Genomic DNA, 17965 nt, shown 5'->3' on the forward strand with positions numbered 1-17965 from the left:
CGTGAGAGTTTCTCTGGGTTATGAATCCAGGAATAACACTGCTGGGTAAGAGCTGTGAGTATTTTCAATTCTACAGGCTTTTGGAAATTTCTCACCTAGAGTGATCGTACCAGTTAATGTTGCCACTTATGCAACTTCATGTCCTTGTCATAGTTAGGTTCAGTCAGATGTTTTAATGTTGCCAATCTGATGGACATAAAATTATATTCTGTTGTGATATTAACTTGCATTTTCTTGATTACTAATAAGGTTTATGTAATCTGTCAAGAGTTCACTGGTCATTCTTTGGTGTATCCAATTTTGTGAACTGACTTTATAGTCTGCAAATTTCTTTTTTTCCTGCTGGGTTGTTGGCCTTTTCCTTACTGGTTTTCAGTGCTATTTCATCTGTTTTATACGAGACTCTATTGTTTTATCAGTTTCAGACACTATGTCTTCTCCTGTTTGTGGCTTGTCTTTTCAGTTTGTTATGGTCTCTTGTGATACACAGATTTTTGTTATAGAACTTGTCAGTTCTTTTCTTAATGGTTTATGCTTTTGTGTCTTGTTTAAGAAATCCTTTGTTACCTTGAAGTCAGAAAGATATTCTGATTTTTTTTCTAAAAATTTTCTTACTTGCATATTTAGGTCTTTTAATCACCTGGAATATATTATTGTGTTTACTTTTAAGTAGTGACCTACTTTTATTTTTTTCAGCACCATTTGGTGAATAGCTATTCCTTCCTCCAGTGGTTGTAATATTATCTCTGCATATATTAAGGTTTCAAATATGCATGAGTTTCTTTTAGGTTTCGTGTTCTGTTCTGTTGGTCCGTTTGTCCATCCCTGTGGCTGTAAGCATGCTGTTATTATTACTTAAGAATATAACATGCTTGATAAATGGCAGGATTTGTCTTCAAAAATATTACTTAAAAAAATATATCTTTACTGTTTTGGGCCCTTTTCTCTTACACGTGTTATAGAATCATAAAGTTCCCAAGAACAGATAGTAAGATTTGTATTGGAATTGCATTGGATAGATAGATTGTTTGGGGGTGTTGATGAAAAAATTGACCAATAGGTAATCTAAGAAAGAACTGGAAAATTTTATTTAAGCCAACCTGAGGATTATAACCCAGGAGACAGTCTTTCAGAAAGCTCTGAGGACTGTTCCCCTGTTAGAGGTCAAAGCACAGTATTTTAGGTTTTTGAGACAAAGAGTCGTACATCAAAGTAACATAGTCCAACAAGGCGAGTTGTGAGTTATTGTGACCCCTTACAGAACTGAGAAAGGAATGTTATCTTCTAAGGAGTGACCTTCCTGGTGCCAGGAGGAAATTGCTTTTTTCTTTGTTTTTGCAAGTAGGCACTGCTGTGTCTTCTAAGGGGATCTAGTTAATGCATAAGGCAGATGCACAATGCACACTAAAGGGGAGGGGGCAGAGGCTCAAACTGCAGAGGAAAATCTTATGTTAAATTTTTCTTATCCTGCTTAAAATAATTTTATTTCACCGGGAGCATTAATTTCTTTATGACATCAAATCTTTCTATTCATGGATATATGACATTTCTGCTTTTGGTCCTTAGACTTGCTATTCCCTCACCTAGAAAACTTTCTTTTAGAAAGCTCTCTTGTTCATTTACCTCTTTGGTTCTTTGCTCAAATGTCACCGCATCAGAGATGTCTTCCCTGAATAAAGTAGTCTCCTTCTCCCCCTACTCTATCTTTTCAAAGCACTTGTAATCATTTGACATATTGTGTATGTTTGAGTATTTTTAAAATTGTCTTTCTTTCACTCAGTGGAATTAAGCTTCATGAAAGCAGGGTCTCTTTCTTTGCTACCACCCAGCTCACAGAAAAGTGCCTGGCACATACTAGGTATTCAGTATTTTTTTGTGTGAATGTGTTTCTGTAGGATATTATCATTTCCTTCATAAAGAAGCTATCTATTTACTGTTAGATTTTATCTTAAGTCTCTTAGTTTTCATTGCTAGTGTATATGGCAACTTAAAAAAAAGGACATTTTCTACTTTGCTATTGGTGTACAGAACAGAATTGTTTTTGTATATTATTTTATGTCTAGTATTTTATTGAACTCATTCTAATAATTTGTCTAGATTCAGTTTGATTTTTCTGTACAGAGTTTTATCTTCTATAAGTAATAAAAACATTTAGGTATCATTTTTTTCCCCAAATCAAATTTTAGTTACCTATACAAGTATTTTGTAGATTATTGATGTTACTATTTTAAAGAAACTTGCTATATGGTAACTCAATTCTAATGCTGCTTTCTAATTTGAGGATGAAAAAGAACTCCCCTTTCCAAACTTGCTATAAGATCCATTTTTCTTAAACTTTTGAGTTTTAATTTTCTCTCTAGTCAACACTTTTATTATTTTATTTTTTTAAATTTATTTATTTGGCTTCATTGACTCTTAGTTGCAGCACTCGGGAACTTTGTTGTGGCGTGCACGTTCAGTAGTTGCAGCACGCTGGCTCTCTAGCTGTGGCATGTGGGCTTAGTTGCCCCACGGCATGGAGGGATCTTAGTTCCCCAACCAGGGATGGAACCCTCATCCCCTGCATTGGAAGGCGGATTCTTAACCACTGGACTACCAGGGAAGTCCCTCAACACCTTTAACAGTACAAATTTTTGTTTGAGATCATTTATTCTTTTCATGGAAGAGTGATAACCAGAATCTAGATTTCTGGTATTTAAAAATATGTCTCTAAATGTCTACATTTGTGTAGATATTTGTACCTTTTCTGTTGAGTGAAATGAGTAAGTAAAAGCTTCCGTAAATAACATTTCCAGATTTGAGTGCAAGGGTCTGTGAGAAGAATCTGCTTGGGTGGCCTGTTTTCTACTAACCACCATGATGTTTTATGCACAGAATACTTCTGACACTAAATGTGTGGGTTTTCCACCAAGTGATTGTCTAATGCTGTGCGGACACCAACTGGATATCCTACAATTTCATCCCATTCTAAAACTACCTGAAGTTTGCACAGAACCCCTGGTTAAGGGCTCAGTCTCACAGACTGTTGCCCACTTCACACGCCAGTCTCAAGTCGTGGATCCCCAGGTTACCCACACTTCTGAGTTGGCTAAAAATTGGGGGTTCCCACAATCCCCTCCTCAGGTTTGAATTTGCTATAACAGGTCATAGAACTTGGAAATACTTCACATACTATTATCAGTTCATTATCAAGGATATTGTAAAGGATACAGATGAATAGCCAGATGAAGAGGTATGTAGGGTGAGGTTCCAAGCACAGGGGCTTATGACCCGGTGGACTTGAGGTGTGACATCTTCTTGGCACGTGGATGTGTTTGTTCACCAACCTGGAAGCTCTCCAAACCCTGTTGATTAGGATTTGTATGGAGTTTCCCTTATACAGGCATGATCATTGGCCGCTGGTGATTACTCAACCTTCAGCTACTCTCCCCTCTCTGGAGGTGGAGGGGTGGAGCTGAAAGTTTCAACCTCCTAATTACTGGTGGTTCCTCCGGCAACAAGTCTTCATCCTGGACACCGCCCCCCCACCTCCAGTCACCTTGTTAACATACAAAATTATACTCTTTTTAAAAAATTAATTAATTAATTAATTTAGGCTGCGTTGGGTCTTCGTTGCTGCATGCAGACTTTTCTCTAGTTGCGGTGAGCAGGCTTCTCAGTGCCGTGGATTCTCTTGTAGCAGAGCATGGGCTCTAGGCACGCAGGCTTCAGTAGTTGTGGCTCTCGGGCTCTAGAGTGTAGGCTCAGTAGTTGGGGTGCACGGGCTTAGTTGCTCCACTGCATGTGGAATCTTCCCGTACCAGGGATCGAACCTGTGTCCCCTGCATTGGCAAGTGGATTCTTAACCACTTCGTCACCAGGAAAGTACCCCAAATGGCACTCTGTATTCTAGAGATTCCAAAGGTTTTAGATGCTCTTGTGCCAGGAAAGAGTGATGATGACCAAATATATCTATCTTCCTTCCTTCCTTCCTTCCTTCCTTCCTTTTTCTTTTCCTTCCTTCCTTCTTTCCTTCCTTGCTTTTGTTGGCCGCAGCACATGGCACCTTGGGATCTTAGTTCCCTGACCAGAGGATTGAACCTATGCCCTCTGCAGTGGAAGCATGGAGTCTTAACCACTGAACCACCAGGGAAGTCCCAAATACATATTTCTTCTTTTTTAAATTAATCAATTAATTAATTTTTGGCTGCGTTGGGTCTTTGTTGCTGTGCTCGGGCTTCTTCTAGTTGCCACTAGCGGGGGCTACTTTTCCTTGAGATGCGCGGGCTTATCAGTGTGGTGGCCTCTCTTGTTTCGGAGAACAGGCTCTAGGCGCAGGGGCTTCAGTAGTTGTGGCACACAGGCTCAGTTGCTCTTTGGCATGTGGGATCTTCCCGGACCAGGGATCGAACCCATGTCCCCTGCAATGGCAGGTGGATTCTTAACCACTGCACCACCGGCAAGTCCCCAAATACATATTTCTTATATTGTAATATCACAGCCTGGTATTGTAGCACCTCTGGGAATGTGTTTTTGGGGACTTATAATGGTTAAAAAGAAGTTGTGAAGATCAGGCTGTGGTAATCACATTACTGTAACCATTAATTCTTTAGTCCCTATCCTAGGAGGGTATATTTGTTCAGGGAAAAAGTTTATTTCCTTTTTCAGACTGGTAACTTTATAGCTAGCATTTCATTACTGTAACAGTTGCTATTTTGAAATAGAAAAGAGGGTTTCCCTTTTCAGTGATGTATTTTACTTTTTTTTTTGAATTTGTCTTTAATTTCTCTGTAGTCCAAGTTATTTTACAGAGAGTTGTTGAAATTAACCACTTTAACTGCAGAGTGGGTGGTTATTTCAAATTCAGGTTTCTATTATTTCCATATTTGTCCATAAATGTCTACTTCTTAACATTATATACCCCCTTTTCACCTTATTGAATATAAAAAAATTTTTTTAAAAATATAATCAGGCATCTGTTTCCCTGTATGGAGACCTAAGAAGACTTTTCCTATAATTAACCCAAAAAGGAGCATAGGTTGGAGCAGTGGCAGATGTGGGCAGAGCTATTCATATACTGAGTTACTTTGCCTTGAGGGAATGAAGGAAGAGTTTCTGTTCAGGAAGTGCATATTGAAATCTAACATCCCAATGTCTCATTATCTGTCTTTAGGATTGTATTGCTGGAAAGCTCTGGTAACATTTAGCCACTTTGAATGCCTGTGAAAATCAAAAGTGCTTGAAAGCTTGGTTTACTTATTAATACATTTGCTTATGCAAATATATTAATAATTGTCATATTAAATACAAAGATATTTACTTGTATAAATACATTTATAAGACAGGATTTGAAATCCTGAATGCAGGAGCAAGAACTGGCATATTTTAAGTCTGGATGGAGACTTGGAACCATTTCAAACTTGTTTAGAGAATTGTGTGATAGCAGGCAACAGCAGTTTCTGCTTTTCTTTAAGTCGAGATATTGTAATTATATCAGTCAGGCTACAGAGTTCATACCAGCATCTAGCTGGGCAGGGAGGATAGGGAGATGTAAGACCTAAGGAAATTGCCCAAGTGCTTCTGGCCTAGGAAACTGGAAGGATGACAGTGTCACTCACTGAACTGTCATAGTGAGCAGGGGGATTGAGGAGAGGCTATAGGGGGTTGTGGGAATGGCAAGATAAGATTAATTTTGGATAATTAGAAATATAGAACACACTAAAGATGGACAGAGATTTGGGGGTCATTTAGTAGATTTGAGAGTAAACGGGCTCCTTGAGGGACTGAGTACATGTACAGGATTTTACTTACTAGTACCAGTTTATTATAAAGGATACAACTCAGGAACAGCCAAATGGAAGAATGCATAGGGCAAGGAGTGGGGCTGTGTGTGACACCCTACTAGCACCTTGATGTGTTCACCAACTCAGAAACTGTGAACCTGGTCATTTAGGGGTTTTTAATGGAGGTTTCATTATGTAGGTATGAGTGATTAAATCATCGCCAGTGGTGATTAACGCAATCTCTAGCTCCTCTCCCCTTTCCAGAGGTTGGGGGTGGGGTGGGACTGAAAGTTCCAACCCTCCAATCATGACTTTTTTGTAACCAGCCCCCATCCTGAAGCTTTCTAGGAGCCCACTAAGAGTGGCCTCATTGGAACAAAACGCGTTCCTACCACCCACAAGATTCTAAGGGATTTAGGAGCTCTATGTCAGGAAATAGGGACAAAGACCAAATATATATGTATCTTAATCGTATTGCTTTTAACTATGTGGAAAAAATATGAGATTGGCTCTCTATCTTATACCATAAGTAAACATCAGTTAAAGATCGATTAAGGATTGCAATGTCAAAAATAAAACCTTCCTTTTTTTGTGTAGAAAATATAGATGAATATCTCTCAGGCCTTGAAGTAAGGAAAGATGTAAAAAAAAAGGATGCCAAAACCCCCAAAAGTGGAGTATACAAGAAAAGATATCTATATATATATATATATTTTTTTTTTTTTTTAAGTCTTTTTTTAGTTTTTTTTTTTTTGGCTGCGATGCTGGCTTGTGAGATCTTAATTCCTGGATCAGGGATTGAACTCCCACCCTCGGCAGTGAAAGTGCAGAGTCAAGCACTGGACCGCCAGGGAATTCCTAAGACTGATACATATATGTATATGTTTTTAAAAATATATAATACAGGCCCTTTATTTATTTTGCAAATATTTTATTTACTTATTTATTTATTTGGCTGAGCCAGGTCTTAGTTGCTGCATGTGGGATCTAGTTCCCTGACCAGGGATCAAACCCAGGCCCCCTTCATTGGGAGCGCAGAGTCTTAAGCACTGGACCACCAGGAAAGTCCTAAGACCAATATACTTTTGATGGATAATTTTTGTTCATCCAAAGACACCTGAATGCCCATATCTTGATTTCTAATACCATTCTCCAATAAAAGGGACCAGGGTTCCTTGGAGAAATGGCTGATCTAGGGCTGGGGCCCTAGAGAATCTACAAGATGAGCCTGGAGCATCTTGTAGTGCCAGAAAGTAGAGAAGTGCTCAGAAAAAGGGGGAGAGGGGGTTTGTATTAAAAAGACACAGTGGGGGCTTCCTAGGTGGCGCAGTGGTTAAGAATCCGCCTGCCAATGCAGAGGTCACGGGTTCGATCCCAGCTCCAGGAAGATCCCACATGCCGCGGAGCAACTAAGTCCGTGTGCCAAAAAAAAAAAAAAAAAAAAAAAAAAGACACAGTGGCCAAACTGAAAGAGCTCCCAGTGGCCAAAGCTGGAATAATTTGAGCAGCAGAGCAATATAGTGTTGGATTCTAACCCAAAGTATAAAATAAGTATCCAAGGATACATACAGATATAAACAAATGAATAGATAAATAAATAAATGAGGGAGAAGAGGCAAATCTATACAAAAAAAATCCCAAACAATTTATGAAGATACTCCCCACTCTGCGAGGCAGAGCTTAACTTCATACCTCTTGAGTGTGGCTACACATAGTGACTTTCTTCCAAAGAATGTGATGATAGAAAGTCTTGAAGAGCACAGAAGATGGGGAAAATGACAATACTCACCCGTACTGTGTGACCAGGACTGCAGAAAAAGCTGATGTTGGAGTACTTCAGTGATCATTTAAGGAATCATTTAATCTCTTACTGCCAATTAGCCTTTTGATGAGATCAGTATTCTGTCTCTGATTAGTTGAATATCTGATGTCATCTATCCAAGGGTAGTATGTTAAAAAGTACTTCTCTATCTCTTCCATAAATTGATCTGCTGTATCTCTGGTGTTTCTCTTTTAATACTTGGTTGCACTAGAGAGAATGGCTTGCTGCAGTGTTGTTCATTTGTCCACTTATTTGAGTATGAGATACTTTTCAGATGGTGCATTCATTTCTTCTAAGAGAAGGCTTTGGTTGTGTTTCCTTTACTGTTTCTGGCTTTTATCCACCCCTCACATTCCTCACCCTTCACTAAGACAACTCTGACAGTTCTTTTTAGCAGCCAGTGTCCCTCCTGCAGGATTTGTAATAACAAATCATATTTCAACATCGCTTCTTCTAATAACAGCTGCCAAGTGGGCCTCTTTGGTTGGCATCAGCCTCCTTCTCTGCTTTCACCTCAACTGCACTTTGACTTCCATCTGCCCAATTCCTTAATTTCAGCTGTCATCCATTTTTCAAATGGCTACATTCAAGGCCAATCAGTAGTTCATGGAATTATGCCTTCAGCTTTGGCAGCATTGCAGAGTCTGTGGGACAGTCTAAGTTTCTAACTATCCTCCCATCTTTGGTCTGTCTTTGGAAATCTATTTTTTTTTTTTTTTAACACACTGACGGGAAAAAACTTCGATATTTTTGGCTAAGATCAAGTAATCCTCTCCTGTTGGGAAACAGGTGACATGAATTTTTGCAGCAGGGGATTAGAAAGGCACTTTCTCTGCACACTTGGCCCTCTGAACTTCAGGGCCCCACCTCTGTCTTCCTGTGTGAGTGTAAAGTCCTGAAGACTTGTGGCCTCATTATTTGTCCTTATTGGCCTCTGGACTCTTGAACTACTTTTTTCTTTGCTTTGTCCCAGCCTTCTCTTGAAGGCTAAATTCTTCTTGAACACATTATATACTTTGAATTCTATAGTAAATACTAAGTTTTATATTCAGCAACATGTATCATAGGGTCTGAGGATCTCTAGCCATCTTTAGCCGTCTTTCTCTACAGTCTTGTCCTGTTGCTTTTCTGTCCTCCCCTTCAGCCAGATTTATTACTTTATTTGGTTGAATAGATAACAAGTTTTGGTTTGTTTTCCTGCATAAACAGCTTCATCTTGATACCATACAGTGTTGTTTAAATTCCTTTTCACTTTTATCTCTTTATCTTCACCTGCTACTATTTTTTTTGCATTTTATTTTTTTAATTTAAAAAATTTGAATATAATTTTAAAGGTTATTTTCCATTTGCAGTTATTACAAAATATTGGCCATATTCCCCGTGTTGTACCATACATCCTTGAGCCTATCTTATACCCGGTCGTTTGTTCCTCCTGCTCCCTCACCCCACATTGCCCCTGCCCCCCACTAGTAACCACTAGTTTGTTCTCTATATCTGTGAGTCTGCTTCTTTTTTGTTGTATAATATTTACTAGTTCGTTGTATTTTTTAGATTCCACATATAAGTGATAGCAAACAGTATTTGTTTTTCTCTGTCTGACTTATTTCACTTAGCATAATGCCCTTCAAGTTCCATCCACGTTGCTGCAAATGGCAAAATTTCCTTCTTTCTTATGGCTGAGTAGTATTCCATTTATATATATATATATATATATATATATATATATATATATATATATAAAATGTATATATCACATCTTCTTTATCCATTTGTCTGTTGATGGACACTTAGGTTGCTTTCATATCTTTGCAATTGTAAATAATGCTGCTATGAACATTGAGGTGCACATTTCTTTTCAAATACATGCTACTTTTGTTGAGTTGTTTCCAAGAAGGGAACAATTTGGGTTTGATTGATAATAGTTCATCCACTCATTTACCAAACACTGATAAAGTGCCTACTATATGCTACCTCTGAGCAGGCAGGTCCATCAACAAATAGCACAAGGCCCCTCCCACTTGTCTTGAAGTGCCAACACTCAGACAAGGAAATGTAATGAACAAATGAGACATGAATTGTAGAAGAGATAGGTGCACAGTGGATGGAAAGTAATCCTTTCGGGGGAGTTGAGAAGAGCTGTCATTTGAGTAAGGTCTGGAAAGAATTGGAGCTTATGGAGCAGAGTGGCAGAACAGGAAGGGCAAAACACAGAGGGAATGGCATGTACAAAGATGCAGAGGCCTGACAAAGCTGGGTGTGTGGTGGGACGAACAAGTGTTTGAAGGCTGATGTTGCTGGAGGGTGGTCCCTGTGGCAGGTGTGGTGGGTGATAAACTTAGGGAGGTAAGTTGTTAGCTTCTTTACTGCATACAGGAGGTATTGGTTTCATCTTTCTGGAGCCATGGGGGGCTGTGAGTGAGATACTGTGTGCATGTATGGGGCTGTTACGTTGGACCATTTCAAGGAGAGTGTCTGACCCCACAGTTCTTAACTTTGAGCTTTCATGCTGGTGATAAAGTCTGTTCACAGCCCCTGGTTGGCACTTATTTGGCATGCCCAGGGCACCTTGGACTTCATCATCCTTGAATTCAGGTCCGAACTCCAGCCTCTACCCACTTGGCTTGCCTGGGGTGAGGGGAGGACATGGGCTCTGGTACGGGAGGAGGGAAGGGAAATGGCAGAGGGTGAGCTTTTCCACTCTCTTGGCTCTCCTTTGGTACCTTTTCTGTTTCTTCAGATCTTGACTTCTGTTTTCTTCCAAATACACAGCCACCTTGGCTTCCAGCCCAGGGGGGAGAGGGAGAAAGAACTTATTTCCTTCAGCGCCTCTCTGAAAATAACCCAGCTGGCACTGCTCAGGAACAAGAAGTTCCTGAGAGGGTTGGCACCTCATGGTGTTGATGTCTGGCAGTCCCTGCTGTGAACCTGGTCTCATTCTCAATCCAAGGCCCTCTGTGGGGAAAAGTTGGGTGGTCTTCAAGGCCTCTGCAGTACCAGCTGCCTTCAAGGCCTAGCATAGTGAAGGGATAAGGGAGGTAAGGGAACCATGGCACCCTGGGGAGATTGGGCTAATCTGTGGGAGGCCCTGCAAGGTGGGGAAGATTCTGGCCATGGCATCTTCTGATCTGTTGTAAGGAAAAGGTGGATGCCTCTAACTGAGGCCCAGCCCGGGAATGTTGTCAGCCCCTACAGACGCTGTCCATCAGTCTCTTCTGGATGTCAGATTCCTAGCTGCCCGACAGTCTGGCGCCGGAAAGTGGGGGTGGCGTTAGGGTAAGATGGGGAATGTCAGCAACTCTCCTGTCCAAACAGATTCATCATAAAACATCATGGGGAAGACTAGATTAGGGTTAATTCACTGAAGTTAATAAAGTACAGTACTGTAGTGGGCACTCAGTAAATAGCTGCTGCATGATTAATTAATTGAAGTAAATCCAAGATATCTTGAAAGAGTGGGTGTAAGCCCTGCGGGGAAGCAGAGAGAGGTCTAGCGCCAAGTCCCAGAGGCCCGAGAAGACAAGGTCTGGGGGTGGGGTGGGGTTGGGGTGGGGGTGGGGAGGAGGCTGAGTTGAGTGAGTTTCGTTGACTCTGACACGCGAAGTTGGGAAGACCAGGCGGTGGCCTGAGCCCCGGGCCAGGCTTTCAGCTTCACAACACCTGGAGGATGGCGTACAGGGAAGTCACAAACCTTCGGAGTGTAAGAAGGGCCTCGGGAACCCCCCCCTTCCCCCGTCCCCCGCAGTGCTGCATATCCCCTTTACGCCCACCTTCCGGCAGCGAGAGGGACCAACCGGGGACCCGAGGAGGGACAGATCACAGACTCCGCCCCAGACCTAAAGGTGGCTCCGGGCTCAGCCTTCTTAGTGTCTGATAGCTCAGGGCTAGACGGCTCGAGATGAGAATTCGGACCACACAGCCGTCGGAGGCGAGTTCCCAACCTTATTCCCCGGGCCGCAGCCCACCCTTTCGGTCCTGGGAAGGGCAATCGGGGAGGTTCCACTTGGAGGTGCGAGCGGGGGGCGGTGCGAGCCGCGGGTAGGGGGGGCGGGGACGGGGGTGGGGGGCGGGCCGGGGCGGGGCTCCCCTGCGCAGACGCGGGAGGCCGCGCCAGCCTCGCCTCGGTCCCGGTGACGAAAGCGGCGCGGAGGCAGGCAGAGCCGGGGAGGCTGTGCTGGGGCCGGGAGGTCCGTCCGGGCAGGTGTCTAGCCGGCAGCTGGTCGCAGGCTGCGTCGCGTCTCCGCTGTCGCAGGCACCATGAGCCAGGACGCTGAGGTGGACATGAAGGAAGTGGAGCTGAACGAGCTGGAACCCGAGAAGCAGCCGATGAACGCGGCCTCGGGGGCAGCTGTGGCCGTGGCCATGATGGGCGGCACCGAGAAGAACGGTCTGGTGAAGATCAAGGTGGCCGACGACGAGGCGGAGGCGGCGGCCGCGGCCAAGTTCACGGGCCTGTCTAAGGAGGAGCTGCTGAAGGTGGCGGGCAGCCCCGGCTGGGTCCGCACCCGCTGGGCGCTGCTGCTTCTCTTCTGGCTCGGCTGGCTGGGCATGTTAGCGGGCGCTGTGGTGATAATCATTCGGGCGCCCCGCTGCCGCGAGCTGCCCGCACAGAGCTGGTGGCACAGGGGCGCTCTCTACCGCATCGGCGACCTTCAGGCCTTCCAGGGCCGCGATGCTGGCCACCTAGAGGGTGAGTCCGGGCGCCCCACCCCCCACCAGCCACCCGCCACCTCCCACCCCGCGCGCCCCCTGTTTAACTGGTCACCAGCTTCGACCCCTGTGCCCAGACGGTTCTCAGCCCTACCTGGGACTGCCCCCCAACCCCCCCATCCCTTCCTTTCTTTCTTTGCAGGAAACCGCCACCCTCTTTCCTGAGGGTGGCTGACTCAGCATCCTCCCTTCCCCCTCCTGGCGCCAGTAGCCTGTCGCAGCGGGTTTCTGAAGCAATGTGCTAGTCGTCTTATATCAGCTTCTCTCCTGATCCAGCCTCACTCGCCCGCACTTCCTCTCGCGAGAATAGGGGGCGATGAGGGGCCTCAGAGAGGCCTCACTTTAACTGTGCTTCTCCATTGCAGGACTGAAGGGGCGGCTTGATTACTTGAGCACCCTGAAAGTGAAAGGTTTTGTGTTGGGCCCAATTCACAAGAACCAGAAGGATGACCTCACAGAGACCAACCTGAAACAGATCGACCCCACTTTTGGCTCTAAGGAAGATTTTGACGGTCTCCTGAAAGCGGCCAAGAAAAAGAGTGGGTGTCCTAGAGCTTGCAAGGAAGCAGCTAGGAAGGGCTCGGCCTTCTGGCCAGAGGAAAGGCAGGAGAGGTTTATTGTCTGATCTATTGCTGACTGGCTCAGAGTTTTCCTAGGGCAGGTACAGGGGAGGTTTGTTAGGCTTCAGCCTAAAATGGATTTGTCAAGTGGTTTAGAGACTTTCTGTACTTGGATGTGCAGTTATTTAACTTCTGGGCTTCAGTGCCCTTATTTGCAAAAGATAGGCCTTTGCTAAGTCAGTGGTTTTAAAACTTGTAAAAGAATGGTTCCTTTTGAAAAAAAATCCAAGTAAAATCTTGTCTTACTTTGAAGAGGGTTCACTTTGGAGGTGAGGGGCCCAGGGCCTCATAGCTCAGGCTTCTCAGTTAGACTACAGCCCCCCACGCTCATAAATCTGTTTCAGTGGAATGGGTTTTGCCAAGGTCAAATCCAAAGCTTTTGTACTGATACATGGGAGATAGTCTACCGACTTTTTTTTGTTGATTTCCTCCTTTCCCCTCACCCAAAAGTCTATCAGCTGCTTTTTCCTCCATTGTTCTAGGTATCCGGGTCATCCTAGACCTCACTCCCAACTACAAGGGTGAGAACTCATGGTTCCACTCCACTCAGATTGACACTGTGGACACCAAAGTGAAGGTGAGTGTGTTGGTGCTGATGGCAGATGGGAGTCGGGTGCTAGGGCTGTTTGGTCCTTTCGTAGGAAGGTCTATAAACATAGCCTGGTGCCAGCCAAGGGGCCCCTTTCTCCTTGGAGCCAAGCAGGCACGCTCCTCCCACAGGCAGAAGGGTAGGCAAGCAGTGCACCCCTATTTTTGTTTGTTCCTTTTCTGACCACTCATTTTTCTTGTTTCCCTGACTCTGAGGGTGGCAGTGCCAGGAAGGGGATTTCTCAGATGTGAATTTTCTTCCTTTTGGGAGAGGAAGCCCTTTCTCTGTGGGAATCCTGTCCTGTCTGGTTTCCCTTTTCTTATTTGATGTGTTTTGGAGTGGAGCCCAGTCTGAAATTGTAAGCATCAGGGTCTTCCTATGTGTCTGGGAGTATGCCGAGTATTTTATATACCTTCTTTAATCCCCTGTATAACCAAACAAGGTCTCTGTCAGTATCCCTAATCTGTAAATGAGGAAGCTAAGGTTCAGAGGGGCTTTCATGTGCCCTGGAATTTGATGTCACAACTAGTCTTACATCTCTAGTCTGCCTTCTCTGAAGACATAGGCTCAAACTCTGTACCCCGCAGGCTGGGAGTGGGGCTTTGAATGTCATCCCAGCTGCTAATGCCTAGGTTCTAGGACACGGACCAGTTCAGAAAGGGTAGAACAAAAATGGAGGCAGCCTCTGACACTTTGCTGGCAGCCATGCTTCTGACGTAGAATTCTATACCCCCAGCGTTTCAGTTGACTCTTGGAGTCGTTTGGTTCATTCCTTGCTACTTGCTGGAAGACCCTTTAAAAGTTACTGAGAAGGGAATGTTTTCAGATAGTATGGCATGAGGTGTGGTAGCCTCAGATGAAGATGGAGACTAGAGGAGAGAGCACATGGCACAGAGAGAGAAAGAGGAAGAGAGGGGCAGCGGGAGTGGGGTTCTATGTCGTGTGCCCCGTGAATGCCAGGGCTTCAGGCCTGGGCCTGTTCTGCAGAGCTGCTTTCTCTTTTCAGATCTTTGGCTAAAGTGCCTTGGGGCTGTGCTTTGAATTTCAGCTTTTTATCCTTCGTCTTGCTCTGACTGGCTCTTTTACTTACACCCTCCCCAGGCTCCAGGAAACTGGGAGAGGAGTAAGTATACTCTTCTTGGGATCTTGGTTAGCATTTTAGGTTTCATCTCTGCTGCTCTCTGGTGGTGGCCTTGGGCAGGCCTCCTTGCTTCTCTGACATTGTTTCCTTATCTGTAAAATGAGTATACCAGCATTCCACACATGCTAAGTGTAAAATGAAGTTACACGTATGGACACACTTTGCTCATAGGTCTTTTCTATAGGTGTCAAAGATAAAGCTTTGTGATTCACCATGGGGAGGAGTAGAGAAGTAGAGCATTATATCACTAAGAGAATCAATGATAGGTTAGAATGGGAAGGGGCTAAAGGCTAAAACTTTGTCATAGAGGCAAGAAAGTGAGACTGTTGAAGGCAAGTGACTCTCCCGAGGTCATGGTGAAGTGCACGGTAGGCAAGATTTAGTGTGGGCTGGAATTTTCTGAGTCTTTGCATCAGAGTGTGGATATCTTTCCTCTGTTCTTTTGCCTCCCTGCCTTTAGGAAGCTCTGACGTTTTGGCTGCAGGCTGGTGTGGATGGGTTCCAGGTCCGGGACGTGGAGAATCTGACAGTGAGTACCCTTTCTTTCCATGTGAGAAGAGGAGCCTGGGTGAGAACAGAAGCACTCACCAGGGCCTGGTAGTGTTCCTTGCTTCTTGACTCTGCTCTTTTCCTTCTAGAATGCGTCTGCATTCTTGGCTGAGTGGCAGAACATCACTAAGAGCTTCAGTGAAGATAGGTGGGTACCAGACCCTGGCTTCCCCAACTCAGCTCCATTGTGGGAACCCCTCAGTGGAGTACTACCCCCAGGAAGTGGGGAGTTCCTAGTGCAAAGAACCTTTTTCACCTCCATTCTTCCTTTCTTGTCCTGTGCTAACCTCGACCCCTGCTCTGCTGTGTGCAGACTCTTGATTGCAGGCACAGACTCCTCTGACCTTCAGCAGATCCTGAGCCTGCTCGAATCCACCAAGGACCTGTTGTTGACCAGCTCTTACCTGTCAAACTCCAGTTTCACTGGGGAACATACAAGTTTCCTGGTCAACCAGTATTTGGATGCCTTTGGCAGCCACTGGTGCAGCTGGAGTGTGAGTACTACAGTGGTGCGAGAGGGGCCAGGAGGCCTTTTGGAAGAAAGGAGTGTTGGGAGGTGGAGGCAGAGGCGGGCTTTGGGGCTCACCAGTGCGTCCATTCCTGCAGTTGTCTCAGGCGGGGCTCCTGACTTCCTTCGTGCCGCCTCAGCTCCTCCGACTCTACCAGCTGCTGCTCTTCACCCTGCCAGGGACCCCAGTTTTCAGCTATGGAGACGAGATTGGCCTGGAGGAAGCTGCCCTTCCTGGACAGGTATCGCTTGCCGCCTCCCCAGCACAGTGTGGGAGGTTGCATTCATCTGTCACGGTGGTTCTGTGGCTGGTGGTGAACAGGTGTGAGCCTTGGGGAGGAACTGCGTTTGATTGCTGGTCAGCCACCTGGTCAGTCGCTCTGTGGCCTTGACACGTTATTTCACTTCTCTGATTCTTGGTCATCTGTTCTGTGATATTGCGTTTCTTATAGGGTAGTTAGGACTGAACAAGGGCGTATTTTAAAATGCAATGCCTGGTTCCTGGTAGGAGTTCGGTATGGTAGCCATCACTCAGTATTTGTTCATGTACTGGACAGTGGGTACTTTGTTAGGCTCTGCTTTCTAGGAACTCAGAGTTTCGTGGGGGAACCAGATGAGTAAGAGACGTACACGCAACGAATGGCATGGTGGGGTAGGACCATGAAGGCACCCACTTAGCTTTAGCCACAGGTTGGAGGTTGACACCTAAGCTGATATTTATAGAACCGGTCATTCACTTACTATTCCACAAAGCTTTATGGAGTAATTCCTATATGCTACGCATGGAGGATACAGCAGTGCACAAAAGAGCTGGAGGTGGTGAAATTAGATAGTAAGCACATATGATAAAGATGCCAGGTGCTGATGTGTGCTCTGCGAAAGAAAGCAGGGTAAGGGGCCTAGAGAGTAGGGGGTGCAGTTGGTTTAATATCGAGTGGCCACAGGAAACCTGATGGAGGCACCTAAGCAGGGACCAGAGGGCAGTGAGGGGCTAGCTGGTAGCTGTCTGGAAGAAGTGCCCTCTATGCTGAGGGGATGGTGTGTGTGAGGCCCTGAGGTGGGGGAGGTTATACATCTGTGGGGCTGGAAACGGGTGGAGGAGTCAGAGGGCGGACCGGGTCTTTTCCAAGTCCTGTTTTTCCTGCTTTTTAGCCTGTGACGGCCCCGGTCATGCTGTGGGATGAATCCAGCTTTCCTGATACCTCAGGACCTGTCAACGCTACCATGACTGTGAAGGTAAGGGTTTTAGATGGGTAGGGCCTGATTGGCAAGGGGTGGGGGCAGGTGGCTGGTAGGATTTTGGGCCCAGGGGAGCCCTTCATCCCTTTATCACTTTACCGTTTGCAGGGCCAGAGTGAAGATCCTGGCTCCCTCCTCTCCCTGTTCCGCTGGCTGAGTGATCAGCGGGCTAAGGAGCGTTCCCTGCTGCATGGAGATTTCCACACGCTCTCCTCAGGGCCCAACCTCTTTGCCTACATCCGCCAGTGGGACCAGAATGAGCGTTTCCTCATAGTGCTCAATTTTGGGGATGCGGGCCAGCCCGCCAGGCTGGGGGCCTCCAGCCTGCCTGCTGGCACCAGCCTGCCCGCCAGTGTGGACCTGCTGCTCAGCACCCAGCCAGGCCGCAAGGAGGGCACCCCTCTTACACTGGAGCACCTGAACCTGGAGCCCTACGAGGGGCTGATGCTCCGCTTCCCTTACGTGGCCTGACCTGGACCCACTACCCTTCCCTTCCACTCCCCAGGCCCTTTGGGTTCTGATTTCTCTCTTCTTCTTCTTCTTCTTTTTTTTTTAACTGTTACAGATGAACCCCAAAATAGGGTATTTTCTGGTTTCAAATAAAAGTCACCCCTGCCTGGTGAGGCCTTGTCTTCTCTCCACCTGCTGTCAGCTGTCAATGGCAGGAATTCCTCTCCCCTTCTTCCCTTCTCCCCCACTGGACCCTCCCATAGTGATCAGGACCAGAGAGGAAGGCACCTGCGGAGGTCACAACAGCAAGGTGGTGGCAGGGCGGACTAGCATCCCTGCCTCCTCGCCTGGCCTGGACAGGGTGCTCTCTCCTGGGGCTCTCGGCTCTTGGTGACTCTTCTTACCTCCCTCTGCAGAGGTCTCCAGTCAAGTGTGGTCACTTTTCCTGTTTTGTAGACTTGGCCCTTCTGGGAGAAAAAAGTGGGAGTGGGGTGGCCTGTTTTCTGAAAGGTACTTCTGAAATATACTGCAGGTTCTTCATTCAACAAGAATTTATTGTGCACTCAGCACATGCCAGG

General features: G+C 45.6%; 1 protein-coding gene across 2 annotated transcripts in view; it reads left to right on the top strand.

The window, feature by feature from the left end:
* The window catches only part of SLC3A2 (solute carrier family 3 member 2), a 28940-nt gene extending 11380 nt beyond the window's left edge, over positions 1 to 17560 (top strand). Inside the window, exons 2-10 of one of the 2 annotated variants that reach the window (XM_057725995.1) lie at positions 11834 to 12271; positions 12657 to 12830; positions 13394 to 13488; positions 15102 to 15170; positions 15280 to 15338; positions 15504 to 15684; positions 15797 to 15940; positions 16851 to 16934; positions 17046 to 17560. In XM_057725995.1, the coding sequence (XP_057581978.1) occupies positions 11834 to 12271; positions 12657 to 12830; positions 13394 to 13488; positions 15102 to 15170; positions 15280 to 15338; positions 15504 to 15684; positions 15797 to 15940; positions 16851 to 16934; positions 17046 to 17408 (1607 nt within the window). In that variant the 3' untranslated portion in view covers positions 17409 to 17560. Of the gene's footprint in view, positions 1 to 11689; positions 12272 to 12656; positions 12831 to 13393; positions 13489 to 15101; positions 15171 to 15279; positions 15339 to 15503; positions 15685 to 15796; positions 15941 to 16850; positions 16935 to 17045 lie in introns of those variants that run through there. The other variant, XM_057725994.1, reaches the window with a different exon arrangement.
* The last annotated feature ends 405 nt before the right edge of the window (positions 17561 to 17965 follow it).

Source organism: Hippopotamus amphibius, chromosome 3 (genome assembly GCF_030028045.1).
Source record: "Hippopotamus amphibius kiboko isolate mHipAmp2 chromosome 3, mHipAmp2.hap2, whole genome shotgun sequence".
In the NCBI taxonomy this organism is placed as follows: domain Eukaryota; kingdom Metazoa; phylum Chordata; class Mammalia; order Artiodactyla; family Hippopotamidae; genus Hippopotamus; species Hippopotamus amphibius.